At 45.8% G+C, this 22,720-nt stretch overlaps 12 protein-coding genes across 12 annotated transcripts; 8 read left to right on the top strand and 4 right to left on the bottom strand.

Moving 5' to 3' along the window:
• Positions 1-182: 182 nt before the first annotated feature.
• Positions 183-1,797, bottom strand: VTP01DRAFT_9590 (uncharacterized protein; the record flags this gene model as incomplete). The annotated part of the gene is made up of 7 exons (XM_069388833.1): positions 183-395; positions 459-531; positions 593-943; positions 1,008-1,300; positions 1,365-1,407; positions 1,485-1,621; positions 1,696-1,797. The coding sequence occupies 7 exons, from the start codon at positions 1,795-1,797 to the stop codon at positions 183-185; spliced, it is 1,212 nt and encodes a 403-aa protein (XP_069240010.1).
• A 704-nt stretch (positions 1,798-2,501) lies between these two features.
• On the top strand, positions 2,502-4,866 carry VTP01DRAFT_9589 (uncharacterized protein; the record flags this gene model as incomplete). Its single annotated transcript, XM_069388831.1, has 2 exons — positions 2,502-2,772; positions 2,831-4,866. 2 exons carry the CDS (start codon positions 2,502-2,504, stop codon positions 4,864-4,866), a joined length of 2,307 nt encoding a protein of 768 aa, XP_069240009.1.
• A 254-nt stretch (positions 4,867-5,120) lies between these two features.
• VTP01DRAFT_9588 (uncharacterized protein) lies at positions 5,121-6,465 on the bottom strand (the record flags this gene model as incomplete). Its single annotated transcript, XM_069388830.1, has 5 exons — positions 5,121-5,223; positions 5,284-5,724; positions 5,779-5,878; positions 5,931-6,372; positions 6,430-6,465. The coding sequence occupies 5 exons, from the start codon at positions 6,463-6,465 to the stop codon at positions 5,121-5,123; spliced, it is 1,122 nt and encodes a 373-aa protein (XP_069240008.1).
• A 152-nt stretch (positions 6,466-6,617) lies between these two features.
• On the bottom strand, positions 6,618-7,816 carry VTP01DRAFT_9587 (uncharacterized protein; the record flags this gene model as incomplete). Its single annotated transcript, XM_069388829.1, has 5 exons — positions 6,618-7,125; positions 7,185-7,224; positions 7,290-7,400; positions 7,460-7,522; positions 7,585-7,816. 5 exons carry the CDS (start codon positions 7,814-7,816, stop codon positions 6,618-6,620), a joined length of 954 nt encoding a protein of 317 aa, XP_069240007.1.
• A 157-nt stretch (positions 7,817-7,973) lies between these two features.
• VTP01DRAFT_9586 (uncharacterized protein) lies at positions 7,974-10,097 on the top strand (the record flags this gene model as incomplete). The annotated part of the gene is made up of 5 exons (XM_069388828.1): positions 7,974-8,222; positions 8,286-8,774; positions 8,829-8,905; positions 8,963-9,038; positions 9,093-10,097. The coding sequence occupies 5 exons, from the start codon at positions 7,974-7,976 to the stop codon at positions 10,095-10,097; spliced, it is 1,896 nt and encodes a 631-aa protein (XP_069240006.1).
• A 457-nt stretch (positions 10,098-10,554) lies between these two features.
• On the top strand, positions 10,555-12,060 carry VTP01DRAFT_9585 (uncharacterized protein; the record flags this gene model as incomplete). The annotated part of the gene is made up of 4 exons (XM_069388827.1): positions 10,555-11,143; positions 11,206-11,495; positions 11,552-11,665; positions 11,731-12,060. The coding sequence occupies 4 exons, from the start codon at positions 10,555-10,557 to the stop codon at positions 12,058-12,060; spliced, it is 1,323 nt and encodes a 440-aa protein (XP_069240005.1).
• Positions 12,061-12,205: 145 nt separating this feature from the next.
• On the top strand, positions 12,206-13,355 carry VTP01DRAFT_9584 (uncharacterized protein; the record flags this gene model as incomplete). Its single annotated transcript, XM_069388826.1, has 7 exons — positions 12,206-12,216; positions 12,273-12,312; positions 12,391-12,464; positions 12,522-12,583; positions 12,637-12,770; positions 12,838-13,014; positions 13,083-13,355. The coding sequence occupies 7 exons, from the start codon at positions 12,206-12,208 to the stop codon at positions 13,353-13,355; spliced, it is 771 nt and encodes a 256-aa protein (XP_069240004.1).
• Positions 13,356-13,663: 308 nt separating this feature from the next.
• Positions 13,664-15,172, bottom strand: VTP01DRAFT_9583 (uncharacterized protein; the record flags this gene model as incomplete). The annotated part of the gene is made up of 5 exons (XM_069388825.1): positions 13,664-14,200; positions 14,267-14,452; positions 14,522-14,607; positions 14,669-14,736; positions 14,910-15,172. 5 exons carry the CDS (start codon positions 15,170-15,172, stop codon positions 13,664-13,666), a joined length of 1,140 nt encoding a protein of 379 aa, XP_069240003.1.
• Positions 15,173-16,650: 1,478 nt separating this feature from the next.
• VTP01DRAFT_9582 (uncharacterized protein) lies at positions 16,651-18,057 on the top strand (the record flags this gene model as incomplete). Its single annotated transcript, XM_069388824.1, has 3 exons — positions 16,651-16,805; positions 16,875-17,137; positions 17,225-18,057. 3 exons carry the CDS (start codon positions 16,651-16,653, stop codon positions 18,055-18,057), a joined length of 1,251 nt encoding a protein of 416 aa, XP_069240002.1.
• A 554-nt stretch (positions 18,058-18,611) lies between these two features.
• VTP01DRAFT_9581 (uncharacterized protein) lies at positions 18,612-19,991 on the top strand (the record flags this gene model as incomplete). Its single annotated transcript, XM_069388823.1, has 1 exon — positions 18,612-19,991. The coding sequence occupies one exon, from the start codon at positions 18,612-18,614 to the stop codon at positions 19,989-19,991; it is 1,380 nt and encodes a 459-aa protein (XP_069240001.1).
• A 33-nt stretch (positions 19,992-20,024) lies between these two features.
• On the top strand, positions 20,025-20,821 carry VTP01DRAFT_9580 (uncharacterized protein; the record flags this gene model as incomplete). The annotated part of the gene is made up of 2 exons (XM_069388822.1): positions 20,025-20,141; positions 20,216-20,821. The coding sequence occupies 2 exons, from the start codon at positions 20,025-20,027 to the stop codon at positions 20,819-20,821; spliced, it is 723 nt and encodes a 240-aa protein (XP_069240000.1).
• A 292-nt stretch (positions 20,822-21,113) lies between these two features.
• On the top strand, positions 21,114-22,717 carry VTP01DRAFT_9579 (uncharacterized protein; the record flags this gene model as incomplete). The annotated part of the gene is made up of 3 exons (XM_069388820.1): positions 21,114-21,599; positions 21,666-21,723; positions 21,786-22,717. 3 exons carry the CDS (start codon positions 21,114-21,116, stop codon positions 22,715-22,717), a joined length of 1,476 nt encoding a protein of 491 aa, XP_069239999.1.
• Between the last annotated feature and the right edge of the window lie 3 nt (positions 22,718-22,720).

Genomic DNA, 22,720 nt, shown 5'->3' with positions numbered 1-22,720 from the left:
CGTCAAAAAAGGTATCGGCCCTCTAAAACTGCATTGGTCCCATTATCGCGTGTGCAACGCGAGCCTTGGCATCTATTTACTTGAAATTCCATTGAACAGTTCATTTAATTAAAAAGGATTATCAATATGTACAGGAAAGTCTCAGTGATATTAGGCCAGAAAATATTACGATGCATTCAAAGCTATCGCGTTTCAATGTGTTCCGTGTCCTGTTCTTCATCATCCGACTGAGGCACAAGCGTCCGTTCAGCATACGCTTGGCTTGTCTCCACTTCTGACAACGCCGCCACGTTGACTGCCAAAAACCCAAGAACGACCAGCACCGCTCCTCCTGCGTAAAATAGCCCTGGAATGACATGCTTGAAGATAACATCTCCTACCAATGCGAGAGGTATCTAAATAATAATGGTAATTAGCCCTGAGAACTACAAAATCGGTATCCACGCAGAAGAACTTACTGTAAGTGATATGCCGAGCGTTACTACCAACGGAGAAGTCATGAGCATTGCGAGCAGCCACAGATAATCCGACCTGTGGGAGAAAAGAGTGTGTTTAACACATGTTCCATTTTCTTGGTGTCATGCATACTTACAAGAAAGTACCGATAAATGCATTTAAAAGCAATGTCGCCCATAGTATACCTCCTTGAGGTACTTGAAGTGTCTCTATGCCCAGCCAATGTAATATCGGGAAAAGCGGCCAGAGGAGAACGACGTTGAAAGCGCCAACGAAACCAAAGAATAACGGCATATTAATACGAGATTCATCGCCGATACGATATTTCAAGAGCGTTGTGTAGCAACCATAGCAAACTGCTCCTGCTAACGCCAGCAGGTCTCCTACTAAGGGTGCTGAGGCTTCCATCGTGTCCACCGATGGTTGCTCCGCGTCATGTTCGCCATCTTTTTGATCTGAATACGACACGAGAACAACGCCGAGGAAACTGCATGGTTGCATGCATTGTAAGTCCATCGTGATCCCCTCGTGCTCCATCTTTCTATTATTACCTCACTAGCACTGCTGCAACCTTTGTCAATGTCAATTTTTCTACACGAAACATGGATCCGATCATTAAAGTAAATAAACCGGATGTTGATGATAGGATGGTGCTGCTGCCGACTGTGGTATATGCAAGACTGGAATTGGTGGTATAGTTGGCCAAGAACCAAAGTATGCAAAATTCCAAGGAAAGCCGGATAGTTTCTCGAGTGCCAAGTTTATCGAGTTTGCCGGAAGGAGCATTATTGTTCTCCATTCCATGCTCTTCGACATCGTCCGTGATGGATGTATTATCTTGTCCCTGACATTTAACCAGGTTGATTGGCTTTTTACTTTATCCATTCTCCTCGATAAAATTCACATACCCTGTTTTCAGTATGTAGCTGCGTGTTTGTATCGAGAGTCAACCTAAATCCAGAAGAAAATGTATATAAGCATTGCTGTTTAAATATGCTGACAATGATAAGCGTTAATAATCGACGGACTTTGCATACTCTTCAGGACTAAACTCGTCTTTCCGTCTTGCAAGGCACAGGAACGGGATCAGGTAGAATGAAAAGGTGGCGGTGCTCAGGTAAGTGACAAGAAACGGTTTGTTGTAGTTTTGCTCGCCAAAGATACTCTGCTCAGACATGTGCGATAAGGGATCTGCCGCAGCAGCTGATTGTCCTCTCCGTTCCTGATTTGCAGACTTACGTTCATGGCGAAAGACGACGCTACCCATATTATCACAACGGCAATGAGCGCACATACACCTCCAAGGTATCGCCGCCTAAGCGGACCGGAGGGTTCTGTCATTGAAGCGACTTGGCTAAAAGAAGAGAGATAGAGAAGAGATCTGCGCCTGCGGAAAAGATGGCGCTGTGCAAATGACAGCGTTCTGCGTTCATTTTTTTCCTTGCTTAGTATCAAGCTGTAACGCTGCATTGCAGTATTCCCATTAACAGCTGCTGGTTGGTTAAGGATAAAACTGCTTCGTGCCAATGGACAATTACAATAATGATTCGATATTCAAAGGCAATCATAATCTACAGTTATCGGTATGCTCCTAGAGATCTTTAGCCAAATTTGGGAAGTTCTTTGCTCTGCACGACCATCTCTGCGAATGGCACAGGATTATCAACCGTAAACGTCAAAACTCAGTTGCTAAATACATGAATACTGTAGAGATCATCCAAACATTATTACTCCACTTTTGATAAGGTCTACCGAACCGACGTGCATGTTTGTGTCGGATGTGCTTCTGGTCTGTCCAGTCTTCTGGAACAAGTCCGCCACAACCCACCGAACGAGCTCCGTTCTCTTCTTCCTTCCTTCCTTTCCTTGAACTTCAATTCACCTTTGTGTGCGTGCGTGCCGAATCTGCTCGACTACAGTGCACTCTTCTTTTCTCTGTCGTATAAGCAGTTTTTCAAGTTCCTTCAAGTTCTCCGATTTCGAGTCTCGATCGATAGAGTATTACTTTCGCCGCCAACCTCATCGTCTGACTAGAACGACGACGAATGCAACCTCGTTCTTTAACTAAGCGGCAGTTGGCTTTTGTGCCCAGACAAGTAGGAGATATCAGCAACGAGGACGACGAATGGAAGGCAAATCGGCAGTATGGCATTGTCATTGATGCCGGCTCATCTGGTTCAAGAGTCTATGTTTACTCTTGGAAAGATCACGATTATGTGCGCTCAACCACATCCGCTGAAGAACTTAAGGGCAGTATACCTATTGTGGAACGCGGTGATCCTCTAGGCTTAAAGTGGACACGTCGCGAAGAGCCAGGTACGTTGAAGGCAAATGTAAAGAGGAATATTAAAGCTCAAGTAGCAACCGTTGCTAGGTATTTCATCGTATGGCAGCAAACCGCAGGAAGTAGGCGAGCATCTGCAACTGCTACTCGATTATGCGAGCGAAGTCGTGCCTAAAGAAAATTATGCAAGCACGCCGATTTTCTTGATGGCGACGGCTGGCATGCGGCTCTTGCCAGAAACGGAGCAGAAGGCTGTGCTGGACGAGACGTGTAAATATATTCAAAATAACTACGAGTTCTACATGAGAGACTGCAAGTCTCACATCAAAGTCATCCCGGGCGAGCTGGAAGGTATCTATGGCTGGGTCGCTGTCAACTATCTCATGGGCGGTTTCGACACTAGTATACAAAAATTCAACGAAGGTGCACTGACAGAAGGGGATCAGCACCATACATTTGGGTTTCTGGATATGGGAGGAGCAAGTGCCCAGATCGCATTTGAACCTGAGCATCATCAGAAGGAAGAGCACTTTGACGACCTGGCTAGGATATATTTGCATACCCTTGACGGACAGAAAGTGGAATATGATGTATTTGTGACGACGTTCCTGGGTTACGGCAGCAATGAAGCGCGAAGACGGTATCTGGAAGAACGTGTGAGAATAGCACATTCGACAAATAACGGCAAAAATATGTTGGATGAACATCGAACGCTTCACTTGGACGATCCCTGTTTACCCTTGAACCTCAACATGACAGATTCGCATTCCACCAGTGTTCCTCTGAGACTGCATGGCACCGGGAATTTCAACGAGTGCATTGAATATACCATACCGCTTTTAAACAAGGATGCAGAGTGTCCAACCAAACCATGCCTTTTCAATGGCGTGCATACCCCGCACATTGACTGGTCTGTCAACAAATTCGTCGGTATCTCTGAGTACTGGTACTCGTCGCATGATATCCTGGGACTAGGAGGTGTATATGATTTTGCCGAGTACGAAAAGAAGGCGACAGAGTATTGTGCCCGAGATTGGAGCGAGATTGCAGAGGAGCACAAGGATTTGGAGCCAGCGGATTTGCAACACCATCAAATGCAATGCTTCAAATCTGCATGGATTGTCAACGTCTTGCACGATGGTATCGAGATCCCGCGTATCATAGATCCTAACCACAACAATGCATCCGATGACCAACAATTACTTGAACAATCCATTGAAAGCATCGAATCGAAGAATTGGAGCCCTCCTTTCCAGAGCATCGACAAGATTAACGATATACAAGTATCATGGACGTTGGGTGCTATGGTTTTGCATGTTGCAAACCTCATCCCGCTATCCGACTCGCCGTCTTTAGGCGGACACAACACGGATGATGAAGGACCTCACTCGGTTGCTGACGGCGTCCAGCTTCCAGAACCGTCCCATGAAAATCCGTTGCAAAACAACGACTATGACAACAACCACGTCTTGGATGATGCTGGCAATCTCCTTGACACGGTGTGGGCAAATACATCGTTTAATACATACACTATCATGATGATCATGGTCCTATGCTCGCTTTTATTCTGGTGCCTATACAAACGGTCAGGGCGCAAACGGAGAGCACTGGAAGAGGCTCGCTGGGAAGGTCCCAATGGTGGACTTTTGGGCAGCAGTGTACCGAGCTCAGCTGCTGCAAGAACATCCAGCCCATATACTCTCGCCAGCTCGCTTGCGACAGCTCTGTCTCGCTCGACCCTCGCACTTCGATCAATGGCATCGCGGTTACTGAAAGGCGGACGTCAGGCATCTGCTGTGTCAGTATCCAGTGTCGAGATAGACACTTTATCCGAGTTACCCAGTCGCGACAGTATATCCATCAGCATCCCACATTCTGGCTGCAGCAGTAGCAGTCCAAACGGCCTGGCAAAACTCGGACCGTCATCGAGATCGCAGAGTTTCATTGCCATGAAATATTGGAGTAAGAAACGGTACAGTGGCGACAGCCATTCTCTCTTCCCGCCCATGGAAGGTGGAAGATTATATCCCAGCGACTCGCACTTGCCCCTCAGAAGCTCCTCATCGGCGGTCAACTTGGCAAACAGAGCCAACTCCAGCACAAACCTCTCTGAAATCGACAATTAGGTGGAGAAAAGTCGCTTATCATACACGTTAATACATATCTACATAATTCGCATAGATACTTGAGAATGAAAACGGAAAAGATGTTTATGAAGCAAAGAGTAAAAAAAGAGAAGTCACAACTTTCAAGAAAAGGGATACTTAACAAACAGAATATCGCACGCATTGTATGAGGTGGAGAAAGGAATCCATTCGTTTTGGGTGTATTTCGGGTGTTTTGAGGGGAATCGACTGTGACGTCGTTTTCTCTCTAAATATTAATAGAAAGAAATGTCTGCGTCTCCTTCGGCTGGAGCATCTAAATCGACGTAGGATTTCATTTGGCGAGGATCGCGCGGCATATCCTCATCCAGTGGCATTCTAAAGCGCAGTATTGAGTCGTTCGCTGATACATAAATCTTTTTCATTCCAAACACTTACGAGTTTCTATTCGCATCAGATCTTCCTAATCGATCAGCCACAGCGCCGCCAGTGCGAGCAATTGGTGACCAGTTTCTGTCCATAAAGCCGATTCGAGGAATTTGATCGAACGGTGTACCTGGCACCGCTGCTTGCATGCGCATGCTTGGTATCATGAACGGCGGCATGCTCATAGGCATCGCTCCCATATTAGGCATTACCATACCAACTGCGTTGGCATTTGTAGTAACGGAGCCCACGAGATGGTTGGGATCACATATATAGTTGTTGAAGAACTCAGTTTCTTCCTTGATTTTGTCGATCTCTTCTTTGTGCTTTGCGAAGATATGCTTCTCCACATATTCGAAACCTTTGAACGCCTTTGAACAAGTGCCTACTTGACATTTATATTTGGCTTCGTGTTCTTTCTGGACATGCTCTTGCACAAATTTATCCAGTTCCCTTGGTACTTGGTGAGTCAATGTCCTGCACGTCCAGTGCTTATTCTCCTATTACCTTTGTTCCGGTTTACCGCCGAGTCTCTCGAGATCTCGACCATCGGGTCTTTGTAGTTTCAATGTGACCTTATGATCTAAATTCTTAAAGAACTGATTTACTGCAATGATATCAGTCAATGTTCCCGTAAGATTATTTGCTAGATAGCTTACATTGCTTATCGTTCTTGTTCGAGGAAGGTTTCCGCGCTCGACGATGTGGAGGAGCGCAACGACGGTTGATCTCTTCTAACGAGTCGCATTCTAGCGCACAGTAGTAACAATACATGAATACTTCTCGAAGATAAGACGTGATCATATCAAGTTCCTTCTTCAGATTCCATCTCTCTTTTTCATCCGCGTCTTTCTCTTCTTCCTGATCGCCGCTTTCAAACTTGTGCTCATTGATGACATGCTTCGCGCGTTTGGACACAGCAGCCAGTCCATCTGCATCGCTGTCGAGCTCAGATTCTAAGGCTTGGGCTAATTTCTGTGCTTGCTCAAGATCTTTTCTCAGCCGATCAAGCGAATTTGTGCTTTCTGGAGCAAACTTGAATGCTTTGGAGGTCTTTTGACCTTTGTGATTCATAGCAAGATGCAGCGTGAAATCGTCCACCTGAAACAATGCCTCAATATACCTTGTTATCCATTCCCATACAACGCTAAAGTATACCTTTTTGTTGTCCAGTTGTTCAAATGCTTTTTGCATGTCAGTACCTTCCCTAAAATGGATCCAGCCAATTCGATGGAACTTTTTGGTTGGACTTGGTTCTGACAGGGCCAGATACTCAAAGCCCTCCACACCAGCACAGATCTGCAGTATGACAAAATTACTAAACGAATGGCGTTGAATAACGATCATCATCCACTTTCCTCAGCAATTCGGTCTCGTGCGATAGTTGGCGAAACGGTCTTAATAACGAGATGATTTTCATATTGTTGCTCAGTTTCAACCGAGGACTCATTCTTGGTTTTCTCTGTATCAAGATCGTTTTCTTCTTCTTTGACATCAGACGCGGACTCTTCCTTGGTGCTGTCATCGGTGGCATCAAATTGCACGTTGTCGTATTTCCCTTGTTCCAACTCCATCAAGAATTTTTTCAAATACTCAAGGCGACGTTCCTTAATTTGCTTGACACGTTCCTGTGATGTGATCGGATGATATTTCTCTTTGAACCATTGTTTGTCCTTGTTATTCGCGAAGAACTTTGTGAGTTGCTTTGCTTGTTGCTTTTCTCTGTATCTTTGATAGCGCTGTTGCAAATCTTCGTCATCAAATTGGCTACGTGAATGGGTCCTTTTCATGTGCTCGCAGAATTGTTTGAATGATACAACGTGATCGAGCTGTTCAAGATCAAACGTCGCCGATCTGTTTTCAGATATTAGACAAGGAAAGCTTATAGCAAAGTAAGGCCAATCGATTTATACCTGCCCATGGACCAGTTGGGTCCCACCATGGATATCATGTCTATAATGTAGTGATTAAAGACGATTATCCACATCGAAGCCGCGTCGTTCCATATTAAACTTTACCAGGAAAACCTCTAATTGATGAGTTCGGTTCGTTTCCATTTTTAAGACTGCCATAGCGTGGGGCAGGGGAATAGCCATCGCGACTGTAATTAGGGATGTAACAGTCGCCGTCTAAAAGGGGCAAATCGGTTGATACCGTATTCATCATAAACGCGAGCTCTCGACCATACCTGGATAAGGTGACGGTGATCCACCTCTCGAATACGAAGGTCTTCGTTTGTACCGTCGTCGATCTAATTGAATATATAGCTGTATGTTTGACTTGAACCTTGGGTCGCGCTTAGAGATAGCCTACCTTCTGGAGGCGTGATACTGCGTCGCGATCGCTTTTTGCGGTCATAGCGATCAAAGTCATCATGGTGCGAGTTGGAAGGTCCATGATCCCGTTCGATGCTTCGTTCTCTTCTGAACTTTTCGCGGCCTCGCGGACCCACAGAGTACTCGTCATCTGACCAATCTCGTACGTAAGGATCGTTCATTCGAACGTCGTCTCTTTCGCTTGGGGAATAGTTTCTGCGATCCGACATTCAGGTTTAAAGAGGACAGTGAAGGGTAAAGCTAGAAAAAGAAAAGAAAAAGGTTGGCATTGTTCGAGCTGAACGTGGAGCAAGACATGCACCTTATACGTTGAAGTTTCACGGAAAGAAGGGGATGAGAAGGAAGCGTTCAACCCAGTGTGAACGCATGATTTGGACTCCCGCCACTGGTCAAGTAAAATTTCGCCTTGCAGGAAAGCTAGCTCTCTTTTCTTCCGTGCTCAGGTCAATGAACCAGTTCAATCAGAACCCTCAATCAGCTTCTTATATGCAAAACGCATTTATGAACGGCGTTCAGGGTATGGGCAGCTTGCCGCCCGAAATGCAAAACTTTGGGCCGTTCATGTCTCAAGGGGTCACAGGGCAACAACCCGCAATGTCCCAGCAACCTCCACAGGTAACACTTGAACGAGCGCAGATAGTTTCGGGTCTACTTTTGATTACTAAGACATTATGTCAGGCATTCCCTCAGACAATGACAAATTTCCCAGCGAGCTCTCCCGCTGCTGGAATGGTCGGTGGCATGGGAAGAAGTGCGCCTACACCACGGCAACCTAACGCGGCATTGATGCAACAACCAAATCCTGCTGCAATGATGCAACAACAGAACTTTCAACGTCCTCCCAATATGACACAGCAGCAAGCTTGGTTAGCGAGGCAACAATTCCTTCAGCAGGAACAGCAGAAGCGCCAAATGCTACTAATGCAACAGCAGCAGCAGCAGCAACAACAACAACAACAACAACAACTGCCACATCAGCAACAGATGCAAAAGCCCATGGTAGGCGCGAGTCCGGCGATGCCAGGATCGCAGCCTATGCAAGCGTCCTCGCCCATAACTTCTATGCCATCAGTGAGTACCGCGACGGGTCCGGTAACGCCGGTTGTCAATGGCACGGATAAAGCAAGCGCTATCCAAAACGATGTCAATTCGAAAAGGGTCGAATTGGTAAGTGGCACATCAGAATAAATATGCCTATTTCACTTACTAAGCAATGATAAGGTGTTGAAAATCAATCAAGAACTCATTCGCTTATGTGTACAACATCAGCAAATGCCACAAGAACCAGATATCGCACCGTAAGTGACATATAGGATGTTAACATTCTAATGCCACATTAAACTCTTATTACTTAGATACCAAGCACGATTGCAATCTAACCTTACATACCTCGCAACAATGGCAGATATATCCATGGTGAAACCAGGAGAAGTGAGTGCTTATAATGTACAATGAGAATGACCAAGATATTTATTAGTATAATAGGAAGCCAAAATACCATCTCCTCCTGATCTCGGTCCACTTCCAGCGCCTGTATCGGAAACCGCGAAGCGTATACACACATATATGCAGACTGCTAGATCACTCTTTGCATCCGGCGATGCTGCGGGTGCGAAACCTTCCAGCCAAAAGGAGCCAGCATCATCGCATCCACAGGCTGCACAATCACCTGCCATGAACATGCAACAACGGCAGCAGTCACAGCAACCATCACAGCCTCAACAGCAGCAGCAGCAGCAACAACAACAGCAACAGTCAGGGCAATCGCAGGCTATTCCTCAACAGCAAGCACAGCAACAACCTCAACCTCAACAGCCACAACAGCAGCAGCAGATACCACCCAATGCTACACCAACTACACAGCCCCAAACCCCTCCTCAACCTCAAACTCCTCAGCAACAGCAGCAAAATATACGACAGCAGGCACAACAACCTGTAGTATCATCACCTCATGTGCATCAATCACCGCAATTGCAGCAGCAGCAACAGCAGCCACAAGCTCCTCAATATATGAATCCCATGGCAATGTCTGGCGCTGCTGGCTCACCAGCACGCCCACCGATAATGGATCCTCAAATGATTCTCCAACAGCGACTGAGACAACAGCAACAAATGATGATGCCGGTCAACAACATTGGTCTCGGTGTTTCTGGAGCGAATATGATGATGAGCAGCGCTGCATACAGTATGCCTAACAACCGTGCAATCTCTCAACCGCTGGATAACTCGCCGGACGCCATAACATCAACGGCTATGAGTTTGCCGAGCTCAGTGAATCCTAACGATTTTCTGTTGGGCGGCAATCAAATAATCAATCCGGCAATGCTTATGAACAATCCTAACGCAAACATGAACATGATGGCTGGAATGTACAACAACGGAGGAGCTTCTGGAGGCAACGAAGGCATGGATAACGTATTTATGATGATGCAGCGGTTACAACAACAGCAGCAACAGCAACAACAGCAACAACAGTCGCAGCAGCAGTAAATGATCTCGCTGAATCAATATAAAAGGAAATGTAAAAAAGGAAGAAACAAAAAATTAGGCGCGACACCATTTGATATAAAACAGTATGTCGAGATTCTTTGTAATGTTGCATAAAAATCCACACTACGATTTCCTTTACTCCCGGCTTATTTGCTTGGTAAGCCAACTCACTTGAATTTTTGCTCTTCATACATAAAACCGACTTTCGATGATGGATGATTTTGATCTCCTGTGATTTGGAAAAGAACCAAGATACGACTTGAAAAAACAAGAACACATAGCAACAAACGATGGCGATGCGATAGGTTTTATGTACATATGTTTTCTGCACAGCAAATGTAAATAATTCTGTTTTGAACTTATCTGTCTTGCCGACCGTGATATCACCTGTGGTTGGTTGTTGCTATCGTTTTCTCTCTTTTACCTCGTTCTTTTCCTTTTTTCTTTTTCCTTTGCAATGAAGATACCATTGATTGGACTTGCCATCTCTTTGGTAGTCTCTGCTGCAGCGGCGGATGTCAGCAGCAACACAGATAGCGGATTGCTAGCACAAGTATCGCCACCGTGGCTCGCGGATGTTCCCATACCTCCCGAAAGCGCGGTTGTGCGCGAATACCCAAAAGACGAAAATATCAAGGTGCAAGCACTGCCGGGACCATACAAACTGGATCTCACAAAATACCCGCCGCCTCTGAAAACACCCTCGGGCGACCATCCAGAGGTCCAAAAAGTCATGTCGATGCTTGACTGGTCCAAAGTGCCGCAGATTGAAAAACGTACCATCAAAACGTGGGCCGTCGACACGTCTGGCTACGATGCACGCTCAGATCCAGACTGCTGGTGGTCAGCAAGTACTTGCAAAAAACCAAAATTATCCTACTTGCCAGAGGATATCTACATGTGCCCGACGCCCGGCGATTGGGGTCTTAACTACGACGACGGTCCCTTGCGTATCTGGAGTTTTAACGAAACGCTAAAGCAGTGGGAGGAGCCTCGTTTCTATAACTTTTTGGTCGAGCATGGCAAACAAAAGGCCACATTGTTTTGTAAGTGTTAGAGGGTAAAGTAGCATTGTTGTTACTGACAGCAGGAAAACCACTGTGTAAAGTCATTGGATCCAACGTTATCTCGTTCCCGGAGGCAGCGCAGCGTGCATTGAACGATGGCCACACTATCTGCGCTCATACTTGGTCCCACCAGCAAATGACTTCATTGTCGAACCAAGAAATTGTCGCGGAATTTTACTGGACTAGCAAAGCTATCAAAGAAGTGCTGGGTATTACGCCAAAATGCTGGAGACCGCCGTACGGAGATGTTGACGATCGTGTGCGTGCTATCGCATGGCTTATGGGCATGCGCACTATTCACTGGGACCAGGACTCGAATGACTGGAATATGGTACTTGAAACACTCGCTTTATTATTCATCCAAAAACGATGCTAACCAGAATATAGTACGGAACACCCGCCAGAGGTAAAGTGCCTCCAGAAGAAATCGACAAGCGCTTCGCCGGATGGATCCAGCAACGACTTAGCAACATGGATAACGAACACGGCCACATTACTCTGGTACGACGAATATCGCATCCAACAGTTTGCATTCAGACTAACAGCAAATATTTTCTTGTCTGTAGGAACACGAAAACAGTAACTCTACAGTTGCCATGGCCGAGAAGTGGCTTCCTAAACTTCAAGAGACTTTCCGTGTACTGCCTATTCACAAATGCATCAACGACCCTTACCCATACTGGGAAAAGTCATGGGCTTATCCGACGTTGGACAACGAACATCCGCCTCTTAACCCCGAAGGCTCAACTGGCGGCTCTGGCGGCTCCTCCGGTTCCTCCTCTTCGTCTTCCTCCTCGTCAAAATCGTCCTCGTCGGCTAGTAAAGCTTCATCTTCCACCGTAGTCTTGTCGTTTTTTAGCCTGATCTTGCTTGCATGCAATATTCTTTTGCAATAGAAAAAATACCTGCGCTTTTAAAATTGGTTCATTGTGTTTGTGTGTGTGTTGTCCATGCATTTGCTGAGTTTGTTTGCGTGCAGGATGCTGAGCGAGCCCCCGAGAAACGACAACCTGTACTTTTTGTTCAACTTTTAACAACGCAATGAGTTTCCTGTAAGCAATGTAGCTTTCAAACTTGAAATTCACAAAACTAAATATGCATATTTGAGGTCCGGATTCAAGAAAGGCTTAAACCGAGCCGGCACTACGGTATGCGACTACAACATTACCATTTTCGTAGAAATGAGCCTTTGTTGACAGAAAGTTCTTGGCACCGTGAAATAACAGATTATGCAAAGAACCGGTGTAGTCGACCGCACCGTAGATACTGAATTCGATGAAGAATATGAACGTTTCAAAGTGTAGGTTATCGTAGAAACAATTCCCTTTTCCCTTGTACTAACAGGTGCCCTTTACAGACTTGAGAAGAAGTCCGAGAAGCTTACAAAGGAAGCCAAAGGATACCTGGATGCACTCAGAGGTAAGTGACAAAGACGAGGATGTGTTATCGCAGACATATTCACCCATTGCTAGCCATGACGGCCTCGCAGCTTCGCATCTCGCAAACAATTGGGCACTTTTACGATGACAGCATCATCATGGGACCGGGCGGCCTAGAGTACAAAAAGGTGATCGAGAAACTCGATGAAGAAGCAAAGACAGAAATGGCAAGTTTAATCTCTTAAGATCAGAAAGAAAACAGTGATATATTCTAATTGAATATATATTTTACAGGACAAGGCGTTCCGAACTGCTGTGCTCGAGCCTCTGGCACGGTTCTGCTCGTACTTTCCAGAAGTGAATGAAGCTGTGAAACGACGCCAAAAGAAACTGTTAGATTACGATGCACACAGAGCGAAAGTACGAAAACTCGTCGACAAACCGAGCGAAGACCCTCAGCGCTTACCACGGGTAAATAGTCCATTGTTTGCTTAGTTTCATCGATAGGCAGTTTATACTGATAAAAATATATCAATTAGGCCGAGCAAGAAGCCAACATGGCGCGAGAAATGTACGAGGGCTTGAACAGTATCCTTATTGCGGATTTGCCCAAGGTTGTCGAACTGCGCGTACCATATCTTGATCCATCCTTTGAGGCTCTCGTAAAAGCACAGCTTAAATTCTGCCAGACTAGCTATGAACAGCTTGAGGCATTACGGCACCATTTCCCTCCAGAAGACGAAAACAACGACCGACGCGTCGAAGATGTCCTGCAGCAGATGCGAGAATTGACCATCTGTGGAAACTTTTAGACATTTAGCTTTTTTGATCGATGGTATACATAATTACAAGCGCAAAGTACAGTAGTTACTTTTACAGTTATCCCCTCCCGAACATTTTGAAATGAATATTTTACACACGCACGCACGCACACGACTCTGTGCGCTTTCAGTTGCGCAATAAAGGTCGCCGCTCATCATCATCATCTTCTTTGCCAGAAGGATAGCAATGGCTACACTTGTAGAATACCAGTTTCGAGAACTGCCACAGCTTGCCGAATATCCACTGCATGTCCTCCTTGAGCTGCACCTTGACTCGTAAAATGCGTTCTGTACGTAATCTATGCTTGCTGTCGATTATCGCGTGCATAGAGAGCTAAACTGTGGTCAGTAACAAAGACACATGGAACGTTCAATGGGATACTTGCCACGACGACGCCGAGCACTGCCAACCCCGAAGATGCCGTGATCATAATCTGGATGATCTGCTGATATCTGACTGCGTTCATAATGGGGGCACCACTGAGTATCTGACCAGTCATTGTTCCAGGAATGGTTATCAGCCCGACAATAGACATGCGGTTGAGGTTGGGGAGCATCGATACACGGACAGCCTCGGTTGCGATTGCTCTTCCGGCCTCGTATCGATCAGCACCAAAAGCCAGCAAAGTTTCCACGCGCTCTTCATTGATAGCCATTTCTCCCAAACATGAGTTGAGTGCAACAGCCATGGAGCTGGCAGTGATGCCCATTAAAAGGCCAATGGTAGGGATAAAAATTTCTGGAATCCAGAACGGTTCTTCTCGCAAAGCCCAACGTGTTCCGATGACTCCTACCAGCAACGTCGAAAACGCTGTCGATACCAGCACTGACATGACCTAAGCCCGCATCGATGTTTTGGTGAAAAATGTCCATTGTCTTTACAAATTTTTCTCATTGTTTACCATCCCGTGCCATGAGCGCTCCGCCTTGTCATACACTGTTTCATACGTGCTCAAAAATATCAATGCAACTACAACAAGAATGGACTTAGTACGACTTTGCAAAGTAGACGTGCTCAATAACTTGCCTGTCATTAAAGCGACGTAGCATGGATTCTTTGCACTGAATACATCTTTCAGTATAATACCCTGGGCAAAGAAGGAGTAAGGCGATCAATGACGCATTGTTGATTTTATCAAACAGTAATTTCATATTACCATTACTGTGAGTTGTACAAGACATCGCAGAGCACTCAAGAATAAAGGAATTTCTAGTTTCAGCTTCAAGTACCGAGATATAATGCCTAGATTGCAGCAAGAATATGAATGTTCCGTTTCTACATGTATGGGCAGGTAAATTTTTACCATTGACAAGCAGGAAAGCTGAAGCGACAGCAACGTTGCCCCACGTGAAGGTCGGAGGATCTTGGTCACTATTATCGACTTGAAGAACAAGAGCACTCAACAATTCCATTGATTGTATAATTTAAATATATTTTACAAAAGAAGAAGAAAGAGAAAAAAAGAGAACGAGAAAAAGTTGGGAAACATTCGGTACAATGATATCTTGTTGTTTCTGGCTCTGAAACCCGCAATGACTCTTTACTGCTGTTCGCCGTCGGTGCTCCGTCGGAATCGAGATTTGGTTGCGTTTTCCTGCACTGCCTCCACCTCGGGATATTGCTTCTTGATCTTTTCGAACAATACTGTCTTGTCAATCGTGTCTTGATCGTCTTTTGCGATTTTGAATAGACTCCAGTTAGCTAATTCACCAACTGGACCACTGTACTCTATCACCAGCTCTCGGCCGTCATGCTCTACAATCAAATCGTTTCTGAGCGAAGTCTTGATCAGGATCCCGTTATGCATGTGCAGAAAAAAAGGTGGAGCAAGAAAAATTATTTCGATCTCGGGATTACATAATTGCATATATCAATACGTAAGTGAAGCAGAAGATTCTGATGAAATTCATGAAAGGAAATAAATGCACTTGTTTGCACGGGAGTATTCTGGCTCAACATCTACACTCCTCGTTCTTTCACATAGAGATCAGCGCTTTCGAAAGGAACCAAAATATGCCTTCTCGGATATATAAATGATTTTCTTCTCGTGTTTGCTTTATCGAAATAACACCACAGGTATTAATTCTTAATGCTACATATTTCTAATCTTTGTACTTTATCGTTTCATTTACAATGCTCTGTCTCTCTTGCCACTGCAAACTCGACCACTTTCTATTGCTTTTTATGAAAATAATAGTGGAATAGTATCTGGGCATAATACGTTCTCTCCGATTTAAGAACAAAACATGTCCATGCTGCTGTGGAACAGGCCCCAGAGCACAGAAGTGTGATTTATTATATTTGCATTGTCAAGCCGCTTTGTTTCTTAGTAATCGATTTCGAAATCGTAGCTTAGGATGGCGTTGAAGAAGATATAGAGTTCAAGAGCAGTCAGTACTTATCAGTAGCGGTTTTTTGCTGCCGTGTCCAAAGGAATTACCTAAATCTTCCATGCTTCCATGTACCACAGGGCTTACGCACAGGATAAGACACAGTGCAACGCAAATCGACGATCGGCCATCTATAAACACGCTTGACTTCCATAACGATACTGCATACGTGCATTAAATTGTTTGCGAAACTAATAAATCGAATGTGTGTGTGATACACGCTTCCTAAACAAAATATAACATGCATAACAAGTAAAGATCTTACATTTTCCTTCCTTTTTTCGCCAATTCACATAAGCATACAAAAGGTCCTGTTGCGTGACGTGTGAGATAAGCGTTCAGCGACTGGTTACTGTAAATGTATGTTTTTGCCTCTATCCGAAGCAATTACAAGTGCTCCAAAAAGGAAGTGCAACAAAGGGAACCACTTTCCTGAATCGGCCAAGACAGACTCAGAGGGCACCGGTTATACAAGATACAAAGGTCACGAAAGATTGCAGCAAAGCAAAAGCTCTTCTCGTGCGATTATCAACATTTGCAAAAGCAAATCTTTAAACGTGAGAGAGAGAAAGCAAGTTATTTGAGTGATGCACCGGGATTTCAAAAAGCAAGCCCGTGTAAAACGTAGCACATTCACCGAAAAGCGCTAAAGTGCTACGCTTTCCGAGCGCGTCGGCTTTTTTAAGGCCCAAGGTGGCAGCTCGGATCTTATTCCGTTTCCCCCACTTTCCCCCTCTTATTCACAACAACCATCAATTGTTTGGCCCTTTTTTTGCTTACCGCTACTCTCTCTTTTACACCTCCTCTGCTGCTGCTTTCCTCCACATTACTTACTATTAATTTTTTGCTTCTTTCGTTTTTTCTCTCATTTCTTCCTTTTCACCTCTGGATTGCTATGCGCAAACCGTCCATACTTACACTGCTCAGTAAAAACAGAAAAGGATCCCCTGAGAATCACCCGGTCGAAAACAGCAACGAACAATCGACACGCAACCTGCCTTTAGCGGTAGACTCAGATACTCGGAAAGACACCCGATGGGCATTCTTGCGGTAACGATTATTGCTACCCAACCGAAGAACCGGGAAAAACTTAGAGATTCTGTAACTTATTTTTTTCAGTCAAACGCGTTCAAAATTTACATTGGCATCAAGGGCAGCAGCGGTGGTAGAAGAGGAAAAGAATAACGTTAATAACGGAAGGGAGCCGAAACACATCCGGAAACAAACGTCTCTTTTCTCCCTGGGACCTCTGTTTAATAAGCACCACCAGCAGAATGCAAAAGAACCCGCACCCAGAGTCGGGTCCTCGAAACAATATCATCATCCGCCGTCGCCGCTAGCACACAGCGCTGCTGGCAACGACGATGGTAGACCGCAACAATGTAAAGACCAAAACTTGAAATTTTACAAATAACATGTGATGTTTTTCCTTTATTTGTTCCCTCTAAATGCTACTGATTTAATTCTAGGCACCCCACGGAAGAGCGTATCCTCCAGCAACTTGCTAAAGCGTATGTCATCTTGGAAAATCATCTCACAACGAATATTGGAAGCAGAAGAAACACGGCACAGCAAAGAATCTAGCACCAACGACAGCACTTTCCACAGCACTAATCAGAATATTCAAGCGGCAGCAGCAGCACCAGCGTATCAAATCAGCGATCTTCGTTTCGAACCGCTAGATTCGTGGGAGGAGTCCCTCATACAAGCCCTGGATAATGTGCATTGCGGTAGTTCTTCAATCGCATCGCGACGAGCGCCGCTGCCTACACCGCCACCGCTAGAGTTACCACCATCAGTTTTGCACACCCACGGCTGCGGCAAGATAGGACTGCACGATGTGGAGCAATTCGATGCACCGAGTCCGATTCTGGAAAAGAACGAAAGATCGACCATGTCCCTCCACCAACAATATCAACAGCACGAACACCTGACGGCACCTATCGAGTTCAAAAAGATGGATCATCGGCTAATTGAGCAGCATAACACACCATCCCTACTTTCGGCGCAGCTCAAAAGCGCAGTGGGAGCAGGAGACAACAAACGCATGGCGACGAAACAGAAATTAGAACAAGCTGCAACACGGAGACAGATGTTAAAGTTTCAGCAGATGCGTGAGCAGGCAGACGAGGCATGGCTCGAAACCTTGCGACTCAGTGCAGGCGGCAATGTGGATTGGGCGCATTCGGAAACTCTGTTCAATACACCATCGCATCACCATCATCATCATCGCCCACCAATCCAGCTAGCAATAAGTCAAGAAAACGACACGCTTGACAAGAGTGACGTTATGTTGTGGTAAAGACGCATCAAAACAAGAACCACAGATCACACCAAGTGCAGGACTCCTTTCTGCCCCGCTGCAAATTGTCACTTGATGGGGACAGGTCTACAGGTCGTCCCATCATGGCCATCTGTAGCCGAAACAACTTACTGTGGGCAACCGCAAGAAAATCGATATCGATTTGTTGTTACTACATAATTGAAAGGAAATTACAGTCGTGATATACCTTTGTTTACTTCGTTATATAATGCATATTAAAATTCAATGATCCACGGTAGCAAATGCGAATAGCCATCATCATTATTATCCTCGATTCGATCCGATGCGGTGACTTTAGCTCTAGATCATTTCCCAAACATGGCAACTTTGCTGCCTTTGCAAAGGTGAACCAATTAGGAGCTTAAGAATGGTGGGGGATAGGCCTTGCAAACGATAACCCGTCACTGCTGCGGCCAAGGGCAGATCAATGCCGGTGAAGACTACTTTTGCCTTCTTTTCCATCCGGTTTATCACTGTCTTTCGGTTGGCTTGTTCAAGTAGACGCATCGGCTATATTTAGAGACGGATTTTTCATGCATCGCCTTGTTACCCGCATTGCACCCCGCTTATTACCAGCATCACGTACTACAAGTTGTCCTCGCACGCAATGGATCGCGACACAAACGAGAAACCGCTACTACAGCAACAGCGCCAGTAGCAGCCAATTGGGCCCTAAGCAGCAGCAGCAGCACCCACGCCTTTTAATGTACAAAGGTGCATCTATCGGCACAGTGTTAATATCTGCTGCAACGTTGATGCATTGCTATTCTGAGCAAGGCAGCAGTAAGATTTGCTACGCCGAAGCTGACCAACATGGTTACCACCAGCATCATCCGTCGTCCACAGCAACAGTCATACCCTCCTCACCACACCTCTCGACTGCGTCGAGGACCGTCGCGGAGTTGTTGGACGACGACGGGCTCGTTGCAATGCAAGCCAAGACGACATCGGAGCTAGGACTAGCTATTGTAGTTTACGGGCTGTGCATGGCTCCTGGGCTCGTCGATCTAGCACCGTACGTGATAAAGTTATCCGAAAAGCTTCACCTCCAGGCACCTGTTTACTGGATCATGAAACGCACTGTTTTTCGACAATTTTGTGGCGGCGAAACCCCTGAAGAATGTGTGGCTAGCATGCAACGGTTAGCACAGTCCGGTATCAATTGTATCCTTGACCTTAGCATCGAAGCCGACATGGATAGCAGTGCTGATAAGCGTAACGGCAGTGGAAGCATGCTGGATATCCAAGAGCAACGCGCGGACATGGTCGCTGGCATGATCCAAGAATGTTTGCAGACAGCCTCCAAGAGCCGTGAATTTTGTACCACGGGTGCGTTTGCTGCTATCAAGGTTACTGCATTCGCTCCACCCGAGCTGCTGCTTCGTCTCAATCAGATTCTTACACGACTGGATCAGGCGTTTGATGCGTGGCAGCTAGGTAATGATACAATTGATATCCAGGGTCTGAAACAGATCATCCAGCATGTCTTGCCGCCGCCTAAATCTGCACAGCAGCAATCGGAGCGCGAGCGTGTACTCGAGAGCATTCAGGGAACTACTTTGGATAGGATCCAAGTTGCAAAGCTATTTGATCTGCAAGGTGCCCAGCGCAACATTTGGTGGGGCACTTCAGCAGCAGCAGCTAATAACCAGCAACTGCAGCAGCAGGACTCGCTGTTCTTGACACCACAAGAACTGGCTGCTTACGATCGCATGGTCGATCGGCTCGAGAAAATATGCGAGTTTGCGCACGAGCATCACGTTGGCGTCATGGTCGATGCAGAGCAGTCATATTTCCAGGAAGCTATCGACCACGTTGCCTTGAACCTCCAGGAGAAATTCAATCGATGCGAAGACAAGGAACATTCGCCTACTGTTTACAATACATGCAAGTATTTACACAGCTCTCGATAGTTGCCTTTCCTCTAACACCACACCGTAGATCAAATGTACACGAAAACTGCCCAGTGCAAACTGGAGCGTGACGTGGAGCGTGCCAGACGTGAGAACTTTGGATTCGCAGCCAAACTTGTGCGTGGTGCCTACATTGTGATAGAACGCAAGGTAAAAAAGACAAGAAAGAAGAAAGAAGAAAAAAAAAAGAACAGACAGTTGACACGCAAAATATTTGCTTGCAGCGTGCATCTCAGCTAGGTTACGCGTCGCCTATCCAAGAATCGTTGCAAGATACCCATGATTCTTTTGACAACGGTGTATGTTTCTTGTTGGATAAGGTCAAGGAGAGGAACGCTGCGTCAGACGAACCGTTGACGTCGACAACAACGCCCATCTGTTTCATGGTCGCCAGCCACAACCGCGACTCGATCGTACTTACTGTCAAGGAAATGGAGCGGCACGGAGTCTCGCCTTCCGCAGGCGTTGTACATTTTGGACAGTTATTTGGGATGCAAGACCAGATATCATATACATTAGGCAAGAACGGATACTCGATTTACAAGTATTTGCCATACGGCAAAATAGACGAGGTGATGCCTTACCTCTTGCGACGTGCACAAGAGAACTCTGGTATACTCGGCAACGTATCCAAGGAGTGCAGACTAATGTGGAAAGAGATCAAAAACAGAATGCTCAACGTCCTGTATGCAGCCCAACCTACCGCAGCAGTTACCAGCACTGTACATGTTACAAACGATTACCAAGAAAAAGAAGAGCAGCAACAAGAGTACCCTGCTGCAGCCGTAGATATTGATGTGAATAGCGAAGGTGCAGTGCAAGAATCGTAGCTATGGCTATGACTGTACATACATGTAGATAGAATGTTTATATATATTCTCTCTCCATCCATCGCATTGGTAGTGAGTGGGAAAGGGTGCGACCGGCTGAATGTCCGACCACCCAATAAGCCTTTTTTTTTCTCCAAGAGAGAGAAGCCGCCGCCTCACCCAGGTAACTGAGCACAAGCAAAAGAAGGTATATAAAGAAACCAAGCTACAGAAACGATCGACTCGTGGGCTAATAATTACTATGGCTTTACTGCTGCTCACAATTCATTGCGTGGTGTGAATATAATTCAGAATGGCAAAAGAGAAACCGGACGACGGCGAACGGCAGGAACAGCAGTCGCAAGAGCAGTCGCAACAAGCAGTACATGAGCAGTCTAGTGACTTGGATCGCGGTCAGCCCAAGAATGAAACATCCCCTCAACCCAGTGCTGCTGAGCATGCAAAACTGGAAACATCCTCATCGTCTGCCTTGGCAGGCGTCCCGGTTTCGGCACACGATCTCAGCGGTGCTCTCAACATGACGGCTGCGCAGTTGCAGCAAGTTACGGCAGCTCAAGCACAAGCACTTGCGCAGGCTGCTGCTGCTGCTATGGCCAGCAGCGGCAGCGCACACCCCAACCTTTTCGCACACACAGATACCACTTCTTCGTCCATGTCCTCGTCTATCACCGCATCTATCGGTGGTGATGCAAACCCAGCTGCTGTGCAGCTAAGCGATGGCACACCCATTACGCAGTTAACGGCAGAGATGCTGAAGCGAGAGTTAATTAATCAAAAGGTATAGATAGACTTTAAACTTTTGCTAGTTAACAAGGAAGATATTAATCATAATTTAATGTAACAGGTGCGTGCAGATAATCGAGAACGGAAAAAGCGATGGAGAGCATTGAATGAGGAACGAAGTAAGTTATTCACATGATACTTTTTTGAAACAGGGTAACGCTGATACATTTCCTGATACTAGACAAAGACAATGACCTGCGGTGTCGTGTCAACAAACGGGCACACAAGCTGTTTGGAAAAGAAGATTCCGAAGAAAAACGTGCATGGGTGGAAGAAGAATTTAACAAACGAAAGCAGAAACGCAAGGAGAAGGAGCGGCGCAAAACAGCAAGCGATGGCACCGGTGCTGCGGGTATTGCAGCCAGCACTGACTCTTCCGCCGCTGGAACCGGTCAACACAATCCAATCAACGTCATGAATACTGTGCCTGGACTCGTGCAACAAGCAGCAGGGTTAGCCCACTACAATAATCCGCTTGTACCTGATATGAACCATTTGGCATTGCTGTGTCAACATCTGGGAATGCTTCAATCAGCAACTGGATCCGCTGCAAGATTCCTCAACAACAACAACAATAATAATAATAATAATAGCAGTAACGCCAAGACCGAGGAAGCCCAGGATCACGTACCAGAAAGAAATTTCATTAGTCCTCTGCTTGAGATTTTACAGCAATTACAGCAACAAGCCGCGCAACAACAACAACAACAACAACAACAACAACAACAACAGACACAGTCTTCGTCATCATCAACTGAAAATGCGAAAGGAGCTGGGCAACAACAACAAGCTTCGTCATCAAATAATGAGAATACCACACAGCAAGGGAGCAAAGAGAACGAAAGTAATGCCAATGATAACGGCAATAACAACAAAAGCAACGATGATAAGCAGTCCTCAGAAAATACGAATGAGCGACCAGAGGATCGATTAGCGGCTTTGCTTAGCACGACGATCCACAACTCTGCAATGGAAAGCAGCAAGCAACAAGGAAATAACGGCGGCAGCTCAAGCGGGAATGGAGGTCAACAGCAACAACAACAATCAAGCGAGACTTTTCCGATGGACGCAGTGTTGACATTAATGCAGCTTAACGCTGGGTGGAGGGAGTGATAA

The sequence above is a fragment of the Rhizomucor pusillus genome (assembly GCF_041956525.1).
Source record: "Rhizomucor pusillus strain CBS 183.67 unplaced genomic scaffold VTP01scaffold_7, whole genome shotgun sequence".
Classification (NCBI taxonomy): domain Eukaryota; kingdom Fungi; phylum Mucoromycota; class Mucoromycetes; order Mucorales; family Lichtheimiaceae; genus Rhizomucor; species Rhizomucor pusillus.
The sequence above is the reverse complement of the archived record's forward strand: the minus strand, read 5'-3'. Positions and strand labels throughout refer to the sequence as shown.